We start from the raw sequence: 20303 nt of genomic DNA on the forward strand, positions 1-20303 counted from the left end.
ACCGCCTCATGATCCAGAGTCATGTTCAATGGCTTGCTTCCATGCAGTTGGATGAAGCAGCCCAGTGGCTCGGGGGGCCTCGTTTCCTCAGGGGTTCTGTCAATCACGCACAGTATCACCCCTACCAGACGCCTCGCTTCAATGCACTACGGGATATCCAGACGTTTGCCTGCTAAGGGGGGGCCTCCGGTCGGAAGGAATGAAAAAGGAGACTTTTGACAGGGCATATATCTGTACAGACAGCTATTGGCGGCATGGAGGTGGGGAGCGATATGGATGTGAATGTAGAGCGACTGATATACAAGCACCTTAAATGAAGCATGACACCGTTTATACGCCAGATTTGTCCGGAGTACGTAACCCACTATCCTTGCATGTAAACTGGTGGATTCCATTACATTGCCATGCCAGACCATTAGTTTACATTCACCACAGCTCATAGCTGAAATAGAACAGATCCCAGCATCCTCTTATATGACATTCAGATTCATCAATGAATATTAGTGTTAGATTATTAGAAATCTGAGTTTGAACCCGCAACAGAGATTGCATGTTATTCATACTGTTCTCACCTGTATCTTCTTCTAAATACCTCTGGATACAAATCCATGCAGATTAGGTCTGGGATCAGGGAAATCACCTTTGTGGGCATGTGCATGTGTGTGCATCTGCGGGTCAATGCTTGTGTGTCTGTGCAAGAGTGTGCGTATGCCTGAGTGCATGCATGCGTGTGTATCATGTGTGCATGCATTTGTGTGTGTGTGTGTGTGTGTGTGTGTGTGTGTGTATACGTGTGTGTGTGTGTGTGTGTGTGCGTGTATCCTGGTGTTGCCTGGCTACAGCCTGGATGTATCCCCCTGTATTGTCCTCTGAGATAAGCCCCCCCCCCCGGATCACCAGCAGGATGAGTGGGTATGGATTCTTGGATGGATGGGTGGTTCATTTGAACAGACAGCCCACGTACTGTACTGTTACTGCGTCATAGTTAGCCATGTGCGCTCTTAACTGATGGCCCCTGGCAGGGTAATAGCCTGGTCTCCAGGGCGTTGCCGCGGTAATGGACGTCCCTGACAACATAGACCCATGGGGCGCTGCCGGGTTCATATGTTGGCGGTGAGGGGGGATCGCCTTTACCCTGAAGCAGCGGGAGAACCTCACGGAGGTGGACGTGAGGTTGACTCTACACCGTGTACACTGGGACAACGGTTTGCGGTCGAGGCTGAACCTGGCTTGGGCTGATTGGTCGAAAAGAGGGATCAAAAAGCATCAGTGACAGACTATGGAGATGATTTATAGACACTGTTAATGTGCTATGGTTTCATGCCTGGGATTCTTAGAAAAAGTTTCATTAATTAGGCAATACGTTTTACAATATATATATATATTTTTTTTTACAACAGTTCATCTTTTGATTAATGTTCTTAATGAGGTAGGAATGAAGTAGGACATCTTGCTCGAGGATGCGTACAGTTAGACATTGGGATTCAAACCGAGAACCTTTTCGGCTGGGATTCTGACACCCTAACCATGGGTTACACCACCTGGGTTGTGCTCGGCAGCAAATCCAGTGACTCCAAATCATTTGAAATTGTGAAATTTCCAAATTGATCTGAAGTCCAGCGGGAAAGCTGAGAGAGCGTTCCTCCTTGTGGCCCGGGCCTACCTGAGGGTCTTCCGGACCATGTCCTCGTCCGTGATGCCGTAGTAGGTCAGCGTCTCGCTCCAGACGGGGTGCAGCGTGTTGCGCAGGGTCTTAGTTCGAAGTTTATTGGCCTGCAGAAGAAGAAGGGCAGAGAAAGGGAAACAGAAAGGAGGGAAGGTGAGCTTATCAGGAACACCTGATGCATACCGATGAGGTAGGGTTCCTGCGAAAGGCTCTTCCTCCTTCATGCCTCCGTGTGATTGATATTTCTGTAATGCGATTCAATGTGATCTGAAGGTTCTCGCAAGACTACCCACCACGAGAGAAAGAGAGTCAGGGTGTGGGCAACAACACACATGCATGCACACCCACACACACACACAGACACAAAGACACACGCTGCCACCAACGCACATGAACAAACACACACACAAACAACGACAGAAAGACAAACAACCACACACTCACCCCCCCCCCCCGCTCCTCCAAACACCCCCACACACATCCGCACACACACACACACACACACAAACCCACACACAGGTAGGCTGACTGTGAATTAAAAGACTTGTCAGTAAACACAATACAAACAGCAACACGCATTTACATGAACAACAGCAGCAGGCATAATCAAAGCGTAGCGGGAGTTTAATGAAGAAGCAATTAGTGATACCGTCACGTCGAGAATTCAGCTCCATCCGCACCCTCGCACCGCCTCGGAACATGAAGTGGCAATCACGCGTGCCATTCCAACGTCGCGGGGCCCGCGCCGCACTCGGCATATTGACACCCCGCTTCTGACTGGCGTCCGCTCTCGGCGGCCGCCGCGAATCACTTACAGGTGACGGCTCGGCCGCCGCAAAACACAAAGCAATTAATCAGGGCTGTCCGCGTGAGCCCTGATTACGCGATTAGAGGTGGAACTGCATCGATAAACACCACCCCGCGTTTTCCCTCCGCCCTGATTGGGTTAGGTTGCATTTAGCGTGCGGCATACGGCCGTGTTTGTTTTTCCCAACATGCAACAGGGGTACGGGAGGAAGGGGAGCGCCCGGCTTTTGGATCGTCACACACAACCTTGACGCCAGGGGGGATGTTGCCCGGGAAACGTCTTCATAGGGCCGGACGGGGCAGTGTGACCGGATGGGTGGGAGGGGAAGGGTGCAGGGGGGCGGATATTGCTTTGGCGTTTTTAATATCTGATCCTTCCGTTTATAATCAATTAAGGGAGAGCAGAGCCTGAAGGAATCAACGGGAAACAATCTGTTGTTATTGTTCCGTTTGCTCCATCAGCCTACTTGCATGCTGCTCGAGACACACACACACACACACACACACACACACCCACCCACGCTAAGCTACTTCCGCCGACACAAACTCACACAAACTGTGGCACACACACATACCAAAATACTCAAAGCAAAGACAAGGGTCTCATAACATCGACTATGTTGGATATGAAATTCCTCGATAGGTGTTCCCCACAGACACACACACACACACACACACACACACACACAAATTCAGCAGACGGTGCCCCGCCCCCCTCCCTTTCCTCACCACTCCCTCAATTACCTAATAACCGTCTGCAGAGTAAAGCAATGACTGAGCGGTGTGAGTTCAAGGAGCTGCTATCATCGGTAGGACAAACCTCGGTCCTTCCCGAAACTCCTCCCGGACCCCTTGGCTAAGTGGATTGCTGGCAGTGAACCAGGTTATCCAACCAATGACAATATTGTCCAATGACATGTCACTTACGCCGCAGATGGGCATGAATACAGCAAATCGACTTCATCTGCCTCCATGACGAAACCCCGGCCCCAAAAAAAAGAGAAGAAGGGATTTGATGAATCGGTTGGACATCCTTGAAGACGTTATGGGTCCTTGAAGTGCCTTGAGGTGATTTCACACCGGCGACAAGGGTGAAGGTTGGACCCTTTGTATCCTGAGCGTCAGCAGTGCACTGCATTACAGTCCACCCTGCTGGGAGAAACCCCTTTCATGAGAAGCTCTTCCGAGGCTTTTCCCTAACTGGCTGTGGGCGTGCGGTTAGAGAGCGTTAGACCTTGTTATCTCACTCGCGCGGGGGCCAGGATGTCCCTTGAGAAGTTAATAGATGCAACGTACGCCACAAGGAGAATTATGAATAGAGTCATCTTTATTCCACGGAAACAAAGACAGGACGGAAATTGAATTGCCACACTTTTGATTAACCCTTTTCTTATATTTACTATTTATCATGCTGCACGAAGCTGCGGTTCACCGGAAGCACCTCACAGGGCATAGACATGAAGAGAACATGACGTTATTAAGGAGCAGGTAGGGATTCGTTTTCCTACTAAAGGATGCCTATAGGTAGTGTGTGAATAGACATGAAGAGAACATGACATTATTAAGGAGCAGGTAGGGGTTTGGATTCTTGCTAAAGGATGCCTATAGGTAGTGTGTGAAAAGACATGAAGAGGACATGACGTTATTAAGGAGCAGGTAGAGAATAGGCTTCCTGCTAAAGGATGCCTGTAGGTAGTCAGTGAATAGACATGAAGAGAACATGCCGTTATAAAGGAGCAGGTAGGGGTGAGCTTCTTGCTAAAGGATGCCTGTATGTTTGAATACACTGGGCCTTGTGGCTGGGAGTGGATCAACTTAACCATCCTTTTCTGCCAATACTCAAGCTTTATCACTGATCTAAACTATTTAACCCATGCATGTACAATAATTGATTTCACATTAAGGTTGAAAGGAGGACTATATGCCCGATGGCATACATAAAAATTGTCTGGTACATTGAATACATTAGCGGTAGAGATATTGATCACGGTTGATGAGAAAGTTGTGACTCGCACCTCACGGTGTGTTGCAATTATCCCTCCATTGATCCATTGATCCATTGATAGAATACAAGAAATTCATTTTGAGACAAAACATGGAAAATATGCAAAATCGTCCGTCATCGACTCTGGGCTGCGGCGTTTCACATGACAAATGTTCATGATGGATTAACTCAGTCGCTGAGGCTAAACGCGCCGCGCATAAAGCTAACCATGCAGTAGAACGTGATGCTGCTTTTCTGTCTTCTGTTGTCCTGTGTTGACTGTAGCGTGAAACATGATACAATCTGATGATTACCAGACCATCTCATCTGTTTACTCCCTTCATTAATGAGGTGACATGAATGGTTTGACTCATTACAAATACAATCATCTGCCTGCATGTTTGTGTGCTTGGTGGTGGTTTTGGTTGCTGTTGTTGAATTTCATCTCTGTGATCCTTGAAGCAGTCGGTGCTGCAGCAGAGAAGGTCACCTACCTGGCTCGCGGAAAAAATAAAGGGCTTTTTCGAATGAGTCACCACCCACCAAACATGGAATCAATGCATCATTGTGAAGGAGCCTTCAAATGGAAGCTATTGGGGAGATTTAACATGAGGTACGGAATTGGGGTTTCACCATCAAAACGCCCCAAGAAAATAAAGGGAACTCATCTGATCCTTTTCCAGCACCTTTTTCACACAATAGAGTGATTTTAATGGGGCCATTTGGACAGGGATATTCATCCTCTACCCACACATTGCTCTGAACTGCTCACCAGAAAGCAAATCAGGAGAAAAAAGTTTGAACCTTTACTTGTCTTTATATGTCTTATCAACCGACAACAACCGCAACAACAGTTTTTTTCTTGATTAACTTATTTATCTCTGCTTGTGGCTCTGGGCTGTTCTGCTTCTCCAAACGGCCCACTGTGTCGTTCCAAAACGCCTCCTGAACGGTAGACACCGACACCTGCAGTATTACCACATCTACAGCTAACCCTCAGGCCCTCCAGCTCTAGGGGGAACTACACCCGGACACACACACACACACCGTTAGATAGACCTTGGCAGCCGCATGATGTTTTTTTCCGGGGGCTCTGATTACTGTGTGGTAATATTTCCCCTTGAAATGAAACGTCTGCTGGGTGTTATTTGCGTCGAAGGGCACTCTGTTATTTCGCATTGATGGATGACTTTGTAGAATCTGTTGACAGTAGGCTTAGCCCCCGTCTTCGCCACCAGGCAATCAGAAATTAATTGCAGGCGGAGAATTGGCTCTGACATTTTGCATGTTACGAGTATGCTTACTAATGCCCCGTGCATTAGACGAGACACTTGACACTGAGATGGCCAAGGATTGCACATTTGCTCTGTGTGTGTTTGCAAACATAATTTGGAAAAATGTCTGTTTGCTTTTTTGACTGTATTGACGGTACTGTGTAAAGCATGTCATTCTGAGAAAATCGAGGCAGGGCTTGCAACATGCGAGGGGTTTTCTGTTTTCATGGGCAAATCTTTTGTTTTCATGGGTTGATTATACACTTAGTTCTGGAAACTAAAGGGAACTAATTTAGAATACATTCAAAAGCACAAAATGGGCTCACTCACCAATTCAATTTGAGTCAACCTGTGAGGCATCCTCCCCGGATTTGTATACAAAGGTACTGTATACAAATCTTTGAAAGTAGGGTTAGGGTTAGGCAGTCTCTCTGTTTCTGGCAACTAGGCGGCCGCCTCAGCTAGATGGGTTTTAAAGCAGAGCAAAAAAATTTAGCCCAATTAGCTTGTGTTCAACAGACCAAAACATGGTCCCATTAGAAGTTTGCTTGTGTGTTTACATTCAAAAACACTTAGCAGGCTAAACACACAGCTTTCACCAAGATGATTTGAGGCAAGGTCCTTACAATTGAAGGGCCTCCTCTTAGTGAGTGGCAATAACACACTCATTTAGCCTGTGTGTGGTGGTGTACAAATAATGCAGACGCTTCCCTAACCATAAAATAGATAATTTGCCTTCTCCCTAAATGCATGTTGCAACGGTAATGAAAACGTGCCTCACCGCATAAAGGCAGACGGCTGTCTTCCAAACGAGGAACATCCTGTTGTTCTGCTGTGTATCCATTAGATACTTGGCCAGTAAGTATTTCTCACTGCCAGAGCTTCAGGATGCAGTCACTAGGGGGAATACATATTATGTTTTGGGGTTTTCTAATCAATTTCACCACCATAACAGTTACAGGAAATAGCTGATGATAATAATAATAATAATTACCATTTTATTTATTTTTATTTTATATATTTTTTAGAAATCATAATGAATCTAATAATAATGACAAAACACCATTATCTATTTTCGTTCCTATTTCCTTTTATTGCTGGCAGCTTCTTACAGCCTATTATTATTGTTACCACTGACACTGTTGACCTTAATCTACAAATTATTTTGTTTTTCTTCAACCACCACACAGACTTTTTTTCCCCCCCCTGAAAGCCCTGCAGTGCCTGGTGGAGCTGTAGCAGTGAGGGGCCTGGCTAGTCAATGTTCTAGTATTAGGGTGGCAGTGAGGGGCCGGACATGGCTATGTTCTGGTATTAGGGTAGCAGTGAGGGGCCGGACATGGCTATGTTCTGGTATTAGGGTAGCAGTGAGGGGCCGCCGGACATGGCTATGTTCTGGTATTTGGGTAGCAGTGAGGGGCCGGACATGGCTATGTTCTGGTACTATGGTAGCAGTGAGGGGCCTGACTATGTTCTGGTATTAGGGTAGCAGTAAGGGGCCGGACATGGCTATGTTCTGGTACTATGGTAGCAGTGAGGGGCCTGACTATGTTCTGGTATTAGGGTAGCAGTCCAGCCAAACCCTTCCCGCTGGGGCTTTGATACAGTGACATGAAGCAGCTCCACGGTTCCCATATCTTATGTTTGTTGGGTCACAATGTTATTTTCTTTTTCCCCCATGATCCTAGAGAAACCACTGATCTTTGGGACTTTTTGTCAGTAATTGGGAAGCAAAGGAGATGTAGTGAACACAAGTGCCAGCAGTTGTTTTTGTTGATGTTGTTGTTGTGTCTTTGTGAGAGGCATTCATTTCAAATATGGTGCACTCAATTAAAAGCCCAGGGTGCCATTGGCAACGTTCCAGGCAAGATATTTCCTCAGTGTTTATTTCCTCACTTTGTATGATATCTTATCCTGTATAGGCCGTCACTTTTAACATTGTTCGTCCCCTACAGACATTGTGATTTATGCAGGCAAACTATAGCTAGACCCTGTGCTGCAAATACATAACTAATAATAGGTATAATACACATATTATATCCAATACTGATTTAACACCTTCAAACATTGAATCACTCAAAAGACCATAATACGCACTAATGATGATAAAAGGGAATGCAATATTTCCGTGACTCACCCCCGGTTCACTCACTCACGCTGGGGACATACTGTATCCTACAAAAATGATTAATAATAATTAATTAATGTAATTTTAAAAATAAATGCATCATCTGTAAATGGATACTGTGTAATATCAAAACCTCCACATGAGATCATTATAAGACCATTATAACCCAAACTACCTCATGCAGGGTTGCCAACTTTGGGACTTTGGCTGGAGTGAGACTCTGCAAAATGTAAGTGGGTGTGCGAAGAGCACGCACGGCGAACGTTTTTGATAACCATAACCCAATTTTTTGGGGTTATGGACATTTTGAATGTTAAGGACATTCAAAATGTGTTTAGATATTTTTTAATCATGCATTTAATCATGCATTAACATGAGAACACAGCTGTATATACTGATACCTGCTGCCATAGATATGTATTTAACCAAGACCTCAGAATTTATTCCCAGTCTGACCCAGAAAGAAGGAATTTAACAGGAGGTAACAGTGTGTCATGGCATTTAATTAGTTTAGTAATTTGGTTATTGGTTGATAGCCTAGACTACATTAAGACACCTTGTAATTTCGTTTTGAGGAGGGCTGTCAAACCTTGAGAAAATCTTTAGGGTCTATATTGCGAGAATAGGTTACGTGGACCCTGCTCATTGCCAAACGTGACTTTATTTAGCCTAATGACTGATACCGAAAAGTAACAACATGGAATTAATGTTAAATCAGAATTAAAATACTATATCCTAATTAAAATATAGCCTATAGAAGCCAAGAGATTCAATAAACTGATGCCTATATTGACTTGTTCTTTCCGTGCTTAGCTCGAAAGGAACTTGTAATATAAATAAAATATAGGCTAAGTAACACCAAACTAACAATTTCTAGTTGAATTCCAACAAGGTCCACAGTCCACACAGAGAGGCAGAGAGACAGAAGACATGGAAGGAGGGAGGGAGACCGACTGGAAGAGTTTTTGGAAAGGATCATGCCATTTAAGAGAAATTCTCTGAAAAGCTCTTTGAGGTATCTTTTTGCCATCTTTCTCTCTTGTTCAAATGTTGGGAATCACATAAAAATGCACATTTGATGTTCTTGTTCATTTTGATACCCTGGCTGTAATTTTAGGTTAAGTGTTGAGTAAGTAAATGAAACCAAATAGCGAGTATTTGCATTAATTGCGTAAAAAAAACAAAAGTAATAAAACAAACGTAACATTGTTATTTTAAAACGACAGCACTAGTTTGACGCATTTATTTGCTCTCTCAGACCTTAACCAAGACTTTTTTCTTCTTCCCAAACGCGCGTCTTTCACTCAAAATGTTTCACGCGCAACTAAAAGACGACAGAGAAAGGTGCGCGGAGGACGTTGTAAATCAGCCTGCACTGCAGTCAATGCAGTAGGTCAGAATGGATGGATAGATAGATAGATCTAACGAGAATGTTTCCTGTATATTCCGTGGTCTAGTAGTGAGTGATCAACAGTGAATAGACGGAAAAAAGCTTCTTATTATTTTTTCAAAGATGGGCTATTTGGCGTGATATCTCTTGTGCTTGTGCGTGAGAGCTTGGATTGATGCTGAAAGCGTGAGTGTCACCCCAGATGCGTGAGAGTTTGGGAACCCTGCTCATGTTGTAGCGCTGGGGGTTTAACCGCAGTCCCTCCCACCCAGTTACACAAACAGTTTGTCAAAAATACCTAGCACATACGTCCGCTCCTGTCCGTGTGGCCGGCGGTGCTCTGGCAGCTCAGGCTTAATGGAGCTGACAGTAAGGCGGTCTTCCTCTCCTTTGTACCTTCAACACTTTGTTTTGCTGTCTACCTAGCATAGATCCTGCGCACACAGTGTACTTTCTTAATGAGGGGCGAAAAAAACCCACAGGTCCATCGGCGTTCAACATTGGGGATGGGCAGACCGAGCACCCTAACCGAGGCCTCTACAGCAGACGTTGAAACAATGAGCATCCCAATGTTAATTAACATTACAATGCTAATTGTTAGCATTAGACGGTTAGCTCTAATGGTGTTTGTTCAGAGCGTTGGCTAAATGAGCATGTTGCTGTACTGTTAAACCCTCAGGGCATGGCCCTGTAAACAAAGTGCAAGTTTTTTAGTAGCTCATGAAATTAAACCGCTAATCAGATGCTGTTGGAGAGAGAAAAAGAATGACTCAGGCAAAGTGAGCTAATGGACTTTAAAAAGCACAGCCCTGATGTGCTCCTCTTGAGAACGATGGCGCCGGGGATGAGTTCCCCCAGCCCACGGTCAAAGCTAATGCCGCTTATTTTTCTGGGCCTTAAGCCACCATATGACGGGGATATGTGGGGACTCGATGTGGTAACTATTGGGAAGCGTCCAGTTTTCAGCACCGCTCATCGATAGCCACACCACATACAGTTGCGTTTCTGCTGCAAGACATCAAGTGGTGTGTTTGTAAATCAGACGAGAGGAGGATCCACAGGCCCGTGACGTTTGCCGAGGCGACGCTGGGCGGCTCTAGCTTGTGAGACACATGTTTCAATTGTCCACCTGCTCATGGGTCGTGGTGCCCCACGGGAACAGACATCTGTTCGCAGGTTTGTGGGTTTGCGATGGGAACTTGGACCTGACTGAAGCAGCTCTGGGCTGTCTGTGCCAAGGGAAGGTAGAGACAGTTCACAGCCACGAGTAAAGGTGACATGAGGCTGTCAACAGGGCCACCGCACCTTGATTTAGTTGTTGTCCTTTTCACAAAAACCTGTCACACTTCTCTGACTGTCAAGGATACCGAGGCTACAATTGTGTCTTTAGCCCCATGGGTGTCCCACTCGTGTGAACTGAAAAATAGGTCCTTGTGAGCCCATCTTCACCTAGGAGGACAAGTCCTCTTTACTGAAAGCCAAAACAACAACAGAGATGCCTGATGCATATGTGAACACACACACACACACACACACACACACACACACACACACACACACACACACGGGCGGGAGACCACGTCTTTATCTCGTCATTTGTCCATTAATGTCCATATGGAATCCATATGAACACAGCGGGGAAGGTGAGCAGAGCCTTGTATGGTCCATCTATTCGAAACCATGCAACAGCCTTACTTTCTCAATGGGAAAATGTCTTGAAGGGATACACACACAGCAGGAAGTGGAGCTATTGGAAGAGGAAACATCTCATTCTCAGCAAGCCTGGGTAACAGACTTTACACGGATCCTGCACCCATGGCATGTGGAAGAGTGTGAAGTGCATCATGCAGATGTGACGTTCCTACCTTGCTGGCACCTGGCAGGAGGTGCAGCTTGACGTAGGGATCCGAGAGTCCGTTGTGGTCCATGGGTTTGAGGCCCTGAGGAAGAGAAATGAGACGGGCAGGATGAGGAACAACTCCTTCTCCTTAAGGAAAACCAGCATGCAATACAAAAAGAAAATGAAGGAAATATGGTCAGCAGAATAAACAGAATGAATATGGAATGAATAGATTAGTATTGACAAACCTACCAAAGAGCTAAAAATACATCCAAAGTCTTGATTTGTTCATCACACTTTTGTTAGTGTAATCACAATTGGTACGGCCAGGACTAATTGAATTTGAAAGCTTTTTGGTTATATAAGCCTCTGTGATGCAGCGGCCACAGCACAGCCCCCGTGAACCAGAAACCCTCCATTAGCCTGCAGGTTACTCAGCTTGAAACGCTGAGCAAGGCACACATGAAAGGAAATAACTTCCTGTAGTTCGGAGCGCTTGCGGGTCTTGTCAAAAACAATGCACGCTTGTGGGATGTTTCACATTCTACTGAAGGGCAAATCAATGGGACTCACATTGAGTGAATGGCCATAAAGGTCACACCGGACCGAAAAGCCACATAAAACCACGGGTGCAGGGGGGGGGGAGGTATTAAAAGACAACCTGGGACAAGTGTCCAGTACCGAGAGAAGTAAATGGGAGACTAGGTGAGTCATGCCGTGTGGGAACACTCACAGCCATGGCGGTGCTGACGACACCAGCTAGCATACCTCTCCATCGCTGCTCACCACCCACTCTTCATCATACAGAGGACACCAGAAACCTATTGTTTTTAACAAGAACTCCAAATGGCTGCCTCCCTGTAATCCTACTGTTTGTTTTGGGTGGTTTTTTTTTGTTACCTGAGCGTGTCAATAAGATTACCCTCCAGGAATCCAAATGAAAGAGAGCTCTGAATTTACGACACCTGCTGTGGCTATCTGTGCTTCTCCCGGTAGCAAGCCGGGGCTGAGAATCCTATCTAGTCCACTGACAGATAATGAATTTGAGCATGGTAAGTATAGCTGTATAGCTTGAAGGAAAGGGCATTTTCTTATTTAGCATGTGAGGCTTAGTAAGATCAAGAAATGAAAGCAGACATGGTTTATTGTCAATCTTGCATGTGAAATGAATGACATTTTCCTTGCCACTTAAACCTAATGTAGACAATAGCTATGCATTATTCAAATGGAAAGTGGTTCACTTGTGATAGAAATGTAATGACAAATGCAAGGCTGATGAGGATTCAAGACTTCAGGGAATAGTTCATATGGTGTGCAAAACATTTCATAATGCTCGGATTCAAATCACAGCTCTGGGGGGGAAAAAAGATAATTTATGTATTTAATCAATATTTTATGTTTTGTAGTGATTTTATTACCTGATGGTTATTCATCCATGTATTGATTGATAGCAAAAATGCTTAATTTGCATTGCTTATCACAAAGCACAGTGCTTCCCAGTACCTGCTCAGTCTCCTTTGCTCTTGATATTATCCTTCCCTGCTGCCTCATAAAAGATGAATCCTCTCAGCTGTGACAACCAGGGTCACAGCTGAGAGCACAGCCGATACATCAGCCTGTCAATAATGTTTATCACAGATATAGCTGTATTGATGGATGCCTTGCAATATGCAAATGGATGAATAAATAAAATAAAAATAATGCTCCAGTAAAGTATATAATTCATGAACCTTATGAAATATACAGTAGGCCTATACTGTTTATTCTAATAAAACACCACCACTGCAAGCTAGATTTGTGAATCACACAGAAACGAGAGCCAAGGTTGACTGTTGAATGATTGATGAGCTTTGGTTTTGGTTCTTCACCTGAAGAATGTAGCTCTCCAAAATACTATAATAATAATCTATCCTCATTGGTTGGGGTCCAACAGATGTTCAAGAAAAATGTGTTATTTTATCAATTTCTATTTGTTGTCCTTAATGTCACTACAGGTGAATATTAATGCACATGTCAAGTTCCTTGATATATGAATGCTGGTATTATGCAAGAAGTTTCAGTATGTGGCAATTAATCACATTGAACTATATTGACACGTATGAACACACAAGAAAAAGAGACAAAAAAAAGTAAAAGTAGAGTAAAGCAGTTACCTCTCCTCTTCTGTTTCTAGTTCTTTAGTTGTTTATCCCATTTTTTATTATCTTAAAATTAATTTCGGGATAATGAAGTGGGTAATGAGGCGGAAACAAAGGCCATAAGACTGCTGTCTGCGGGCGCTTGGACTGAGCACTCTGGAGCTGATTGTGAAGCAGGGAGCATGGGGGTGTGACACAGCACCAACACAAGCTCACTGTCAAGTAGCCATGTGAGCATGCAGCCAAGTGTTGTCCATTGATCTACAGATAAAAGCACACACACACACACACACACACACACACACACACACACACACACACACACACACACACACACACACACACACACACACACACGCACATGCACACGCATGCACACACGCACACACGCACACACACACACACATACACACACACATACCATACAACTCAATATTTATTATTTTCAATGAGTGGAAATTTGTCTATTGAAAACCAATCACATTTAATTATACTAGTATACTGTATAATGAATGCAATTGAAGAAGGCACAATCAAGATATTTAACTTTGATAATTCAGTGGATATCCCCTTTAAATATTTGAATTCAAGTGGAATACCCAAAAGTGTGGATGCTTGGAGGCACTGGGAGATTTCCCGGTCTACACTGCTGGATATACACACAGCCACAATACAAAACCCATGTCCACGTTCATTTTGTCACCCCAATCTCCCAGCCAGCCTTGACCTGCTCTCTCCCAATCTCACCTCTTATTCGCTGTTCTTTCATTATGGGAACACCCAAGGCATACTGGTCTCAACTGATACAAAAAAAGCAGTTACTGAAGCGAGTGAACTTATCTAAATCAATCTAGACGTTTCTGTATTAAACACATGGGCACCATCTCTTGACGGAGGCAAAGAAATATGCCTGCTATACCCACGCCTGCTATACCCAAGTGTGTTAGACCAGGTATAGGACACGTTTGTTTTGCCTTTACATCACATTTATCCTTCACCTAAAATATACAGTATGTTTGTAAAAAATGATGCAGTTGGCCGTAAAAAATCAGATTTTCACGGTCTGGGATAGTCATTTTCAATCCTAACTTGGCGTGTCCGCGTCATGGCTCCATGTTTGATTTCCTGTTGGCCGCAAGTCAGACACCACTCAGGGGGCATCGCGCCACACAAGGAAGTTGTTGAAACGCTATCTGATGAGATCTGATTGGAGGGGCCTTACGGCGCACACTCACACACACTCTTTCACTTTCTTTCACCGTCGTCTCTTGCGTGTATTGTATCAGTGTTGCCTCTGGCTGGCCAACACCTGAGCGGATATAATTTAAGCAGCCAAAGGCCGGCGATGTTGTGCTGTGATTGAGAGGACAGCTGCACGTTAGCTCTGATTGCACCAGCTTTGAGGGTGAATAGCTGCTTGATCATAATTACCGGAGGGGATGGGGGAGGGGAGAGGGGGAGGGGGGCGTTGATAGGATGACCACTGCAGAAGGAGGCAGATGGGCAACATGGATCCCTACATCTGCAACACACCTTGCGTTTCCCTCGTGCTCATTCATAACCATTTGCCCTGCCAGCCAGTGCACTCATTTGAAAAGGGCTGCAGATTAACAAAAAGTACCAAGTATGAAAAAAACTAAGTCAAGTGAGGAGAGGTTGAAGGAGCTGATGGCACTGGGGTGTAGAGAAGCGTTGAATTCTGACGAAACTCCATAAAAACTCCATCTGGCCGTATGGCAGAGTGTAGCTATGCTGCGTTAGCCTACATGGATTGTACAGCCAATGAATATTGCCAAGGCAACGATGGAATGTATTCATTCAGAGTTCCTGGTAAAAATACAATCGTAAAAATATATAGCTTACTTGATATATAATATACAGCACACACTCGCATACACACACAGATACACTTACGATAATTAACTCACATACACACACACACTCACACACATACACACACAGACACACGCACACACACATACACACACACCCACCCACACACACACACACACACAACAGAACAGTCTTCCAAATGTAATGTAGGTTTTTGCTGGTCTTTTTTGCTGGTCATTTTTTTGTACACAATATCGTCGGAGGACATGCGTCTTCATTAACATACGGCCCCCGCGTGGCAACGCAGTCCACACACCAGCCGGACACATCCATCACACGGGGCAGAGGAGAGGAGAGATGGATGAGATGGGAGGGTGGGGGAGGCTGGTGTCTCCACCTACAGGGATCAGCTGTAGGAGGTCATGTTTAAGTAGCGGTGATTGTAGATTTCAGCTTTATTCGTGGTTTGACTGGGGATATCCCTCTACTAGATACTTTGAAACGTAAGACCACAGCAGTAACCATATAATATACTTTGTGTGACCTCTCTGTTTTTGTCCAATGTTTTATGTTTTGTTTCTTGATTTCGTTTTTTTTTTATCATTTTCTTTGCTCTTTGCTGCCCATTTTTTTTTATTTTTTGTTTAATCATTATTGCAGTCCTATGAATTGCTCTGTCTGGTGTTGTCTCAGGCCCCCAAATATATATCCGCAATGTTCCGCAAACCAATAAAAGCATTAGAATTATAACTCAGACGTTGTGACTCTACACAAAGAGCCCCTGGGATCAGAAGGCTCCTGGTAGGAGGGGGCCAAGGGGGTCTGGCTTGTTAACCACTCCCAGTATCATCTCGGTACTGGGAGATGGTTATCGCCCACAGCCAGCCGGATAAATGATGCGCTGATGAATTCTGAACGGACGCAGGGCTTATTTTTTGCCTCGGCCTGCTTAAAATCCATGGTGGTGTACTCTTTAGAGGTGTATCTGTTTAGGGGAGATGACAGCCAGGGGTCGCGCTCTGCACTCAGGTCTGAGCTAAAAGCCGAACAGTCCACTCACCTCATTGATTAGTTGTTACAAATAGTGATTGGCTTTTTGATTTATGGCGACACCAAACAATACATGATTGGTGTCGCCGTGCATTATATATTATTCTCGCTGTGCACAATATAATAGGATGGGAAGGAGGCTGAGGTGAAATTACATATGACACACAAACGTGTGGGATAGTATAAGATAATTGACACAATTTAATTTACCAGGGAAAGTGACTGGATGTTCCTCCTTGATATTCCATATGCACCCTTGTGATGGTGTTACCACGGCTGTGTGCGGGGGGACACACTATGGTTACAGAGAGGTGAATAATGATGCTGACAGTAAAGGGAAAGCTGGGTCACTACAAGGTTTCTGTTATGAGGTTGGGCTCGGAGTCCATTGGGTTTGGATGGTGGATTTGGGGGGTTAGGCTAAGGCTATGCATCGGGTTGGTTGTTCAGCAGTGGCTTACCTTCTTGTATCTGGGGATTGGTAGCTGTTTAATTTCCCAGCAACACACAAAGCAGTGCAGCGACACATAGAGAGGATGGAAGCATGCAAGAAGGTGAAAAAACAAATTGGAAAATTAAACAGTAAAATTAAAAACACACACACACACACAAAATAACCAATATAAGACAGAAAAAGTGGTGAAAACATTGAAAATGGATTCCTTGAGACATTTTATTTGGGTAATTATAATAGTTTATGAGCCAAACAAATTTGTTAAAAACATTGCGTAAAAGTAGTTCAAATAAGCGTTTTATGGCTTTAGTCTTTACTTCAGAGCATTGTGACTGTGAGATCTGTTTGAGATTGCAAATCTGTAAATACAATCAATTAAAATTGCCAAAATTGCCAACATGTCTGGCATGTTACATTCATACTTATACATACATACTTATGGACCAATGTTACCTATACACTGGTCATGTTTAAAATCTATTCATCACTTCACACCAAAGACCAAAAAAAATCAAGAAATAACATTGCCGTCTGCAGCATTAATCCGTATTACTAATTGAAGACAGTATTGACCGACCTCGTTTCTCCACTCAAGTCAAAGTTGAATTGTGTATCCTCACATGACCTTTGACCCAAATTGACTTTGTATTGCACATGAGCCGTTTCTATCCAAAAACCTTTGACTATAATGTTTATACCGTTACTTGGCAACCTTATCCTCTCAGATGAGTCAAGTCCATTAGAATATCTATCGAGACGTCTTTGAGGCTACGTCGTGTACAGAATTCAAAACACGAAAATCAAAGAAGAAAAAATGAATCTTTTGTGATAGACTCCTATTTAGCATGGATTGCATGTATGCAATACCATATGTAATACTATAGTAATAGGATAAAATTATGAAGAAATGTATGCATTTATTATCTTAAATTAAAACATAATACCAATATATAGACTACATCAATATTTAACAAAATTTAGCTCTAAAAAAGAGCTATGCATAATTATTGGAATAATTTAGCCGAAGTGAATGTAAACCAAAGAGAGAGCTTTTATAAAACAAAAGGTAAATAAAAAGATAAAAGAAAATACACAAGAGATACATTTGGAAAGATGTTTCAAGCACGTACAAAGTTTTGCAAGGAATAAAAGACAGATTAAATGTTTGATGTGAATAGATGTGCATTCACCATTCATTTGATCCATTGTACTGTTTAACAAAACATGAATAGAGACAGCAGAGCAGAAGAGTTTACAGGAGGAAATGGCCAAAGCGGATAGATTATAAATTGCATATTAAACCGGAATCTTTTTTTATCCTGCTGATTTTTTCTAAGATGTATTGCAGTAAATAGATTCCACAGCAAACCACTAAGACACCATATGTCTGCCCAACTCAGGGGGGGGGTGCATGTGCTTGTGCAGTCAGTGTGAAAATGAAACATGTCAACGTGTGTGTCTGTGTGTGTGTGTTCGCGTGCGTGTGTGTGTGTGTATTGGAGTGTGTTTGTGTGTGTGTGTGTGTGTGTGTGTGTGTGTGTGTGTGGTTGTTTGCGTGTGTATGTGTGCTTTTTTTAGCAGGAGCAAACACAGCATTGTTGTGTCAGTGCATTAGTCACCGTAATAACTCCTAGGGCTCGGTACTCCAACTGCCAAGCGGCTGGAGGATTGGGGTTTCTGTACATACCGCTCTATCGTTGATCTCCCACATACATGATTTCTCCCTCCAAATTCAATTAGTGGCCGTTGTGAAAGGCTCAAATGGACTAATTCCTGTCATCTGAGCTATTGTGAGCCCTGCTGTTGTTGCTTTTGCTTTGTTTCTTTCTTCCTGCGGACTTAACTCAATCAGCGGGCCAAGGAGCAGAGCTCAGAAGGAGAGCAGAAGCGAGCCAACAAGCAGGGACAGACGCCCGGCGTCAAACAGAGCCTTTTGCCCAGCCGGACGAGGCACGATTAGGGGTTGTTTAATTAGTTTGTGCAAATAACAACAAACCAATTTGTGGCACAATGAGGAACACCACAGTGAGAAGAAACTCTTGTTGGATGCTAGCCATGCATTTTGCCATCCAGGGGTTCTGTGTCATACAATACTAACTATAATATTTGGCTTGCCAAGACATTAACGTTCTTTATGTTTCACCATTCCCTTGTGACGTAGTTAAAGCAAAGGAAATGTTATTGAATCACTTCATAAAATAAGATGGCGCTGGTGCTGGTGGAGCAATTAAAATTGCTCAACCCAAGGGTCACCTCATATCAACGCCCACAATAACAATTAACACTCCCTTAGATGGAGAAGTACAATGTGACTCACTTTCCTAAAAGGTTGACCAAAATATATTTACAATTGTTTTATGTTTTATATTTAAAAATAATTAGGTGGGAAAGGAAAGTCACATTCACTCAACTGTGTGACCTTTGACACATGCTGATTAATCGTAGTTTTGGTGATTCATGCAGGTGTTGCTATTCTACAAGGCTGGCTTTATGGCTTGCTGGGAAATTAGAAACATTTTAGTTATGTTTTTATGTGAAGTTGTCCTTGCTTCCCTTTGTTTACTTTGAGGATTCTTAGAAAATTTAATCTTCTATTCTTCTTTCTGATACGGCTATGCATATTCTATTCCACATTGTTCCTTGAAAAATATGTCTATCCTTTGTGGACATGTTTTATTTGGCATATTATTGATTGTCAAATTGTCTTCAGTTCATCTTTCATTTGAATTGATTGTTGTATGGTTTAGTTTCATAGCAATACTATTATGAACTTTGTATCATCAAACTTTTTTTTTTATTCTGGCAGAGATACACTTCAAACTAAAAGTCCACACAATGAAATGGAAATACAGCATAGATTTATCTTGCAAATATGTAACTATATTTATATTAATATAGATACATTGGCGATTTCTCTAAGACTGCAAGGGAAGCTTGGCTTCCCCTAAAATTTCAAAAATAAAATGGTCAAATATATACTGTTCTGTTAACATTTCATTTACTAAAAATGTGTTAGAACACATCCATCTCGTAGACGAGTTCATTCAGAATCAGCTGCTTATCGCAGGTCGACTGACTCGATTTCCTTCTCATTCATTCCCGTAGCGTCACAGTGCATTTGCCTGTTGAAGCTCTGCGTCCATCCACTTAAATGGGGCTGCATAGAACAGCTTTTTTTAGTGCATCGAAAGTCGATGGTCATTGGATAATGCTGCGATTATGTCCCTCCCACGGACGATCAGCGTCTCTGGGGGTGAATGGAAGAGTGGGCTGGCCTGGACGCTGGGCTTCTGCATGATGATTGGAGGGTTCGCGAAAGACTGAGTTGCCGTTTGACTGACTGCAATTTTGAACTATAAAAAAGTCACCGGAGCTCTCTTTAGTCTTTAGTCCTCAGTCCCATCGCTGATTTTGCAAGTGAGTGACTGCAACTGCAACCTATTTCTTGATATTTGCTTGGCGAAATTGCTAGACTATTTTCATTGGACATTTCATACACTTATACATACAATCCCTTGTTTCAGTTTAACAGAATTCCCACATGTTTGAGTTTAATATCGTTTTGGTAATTGGCCATCACTTTGATTCAGGGAGCCTGAGGTCTGAACTTCAAGTCCTTTATTGAGATCAGGACTTGCAGGGTAGGGGAAAGCTGTATGATTTCTTGTTGTTCCTTAAAGACATGGAGTTGTACAGTACAATGCCTCAGCTTTACAAACTGTTCTCATTAGTGGCAACA

General features: G+C 43.5%; 1 protein-coding gene across 2 annotated transcripts in view; it reads right to left on the bottom strand.

Annotated features, from left to right (window-relative positions):
- doc2b (double C2-like domains, beta) overlaps positions 1-20303 on the bottom strand; it is a gene marked incomplete at both ends in the record, with an annotated part of 60554 nt that overhangs the window by 13794 nt on the left and 26457 nt on the right. For both annotated transcript variants that reach the window (XM_084474173.1, XM_084474172.1), the window contains 2 exons: positions 1664-1773; positions 11115-11189. In XM_084474173.1, coding sequence (XP_084330299.1) covers positions 1664-1773; positions 11115-11189 — 185 coding nt within the window. The remainder of the gene's footprint in view (positions 1-1663; positions 1774-11114; positions 11190-20303) is intronic.

Source organism: Micromesistius poutassou, assembly GCF_964030765.1.
Source record: "Micromesistius poutassou genome assembly, chromosome: 10".
In the NCBI taxonomy this organism is placed as follows: domain Eukaryota; kingdom Metazoa; phylum Chordata; class Actinopteri; order Gadiformes; family Gadidae; genus Micromesistius; species Micromesistius poutassou.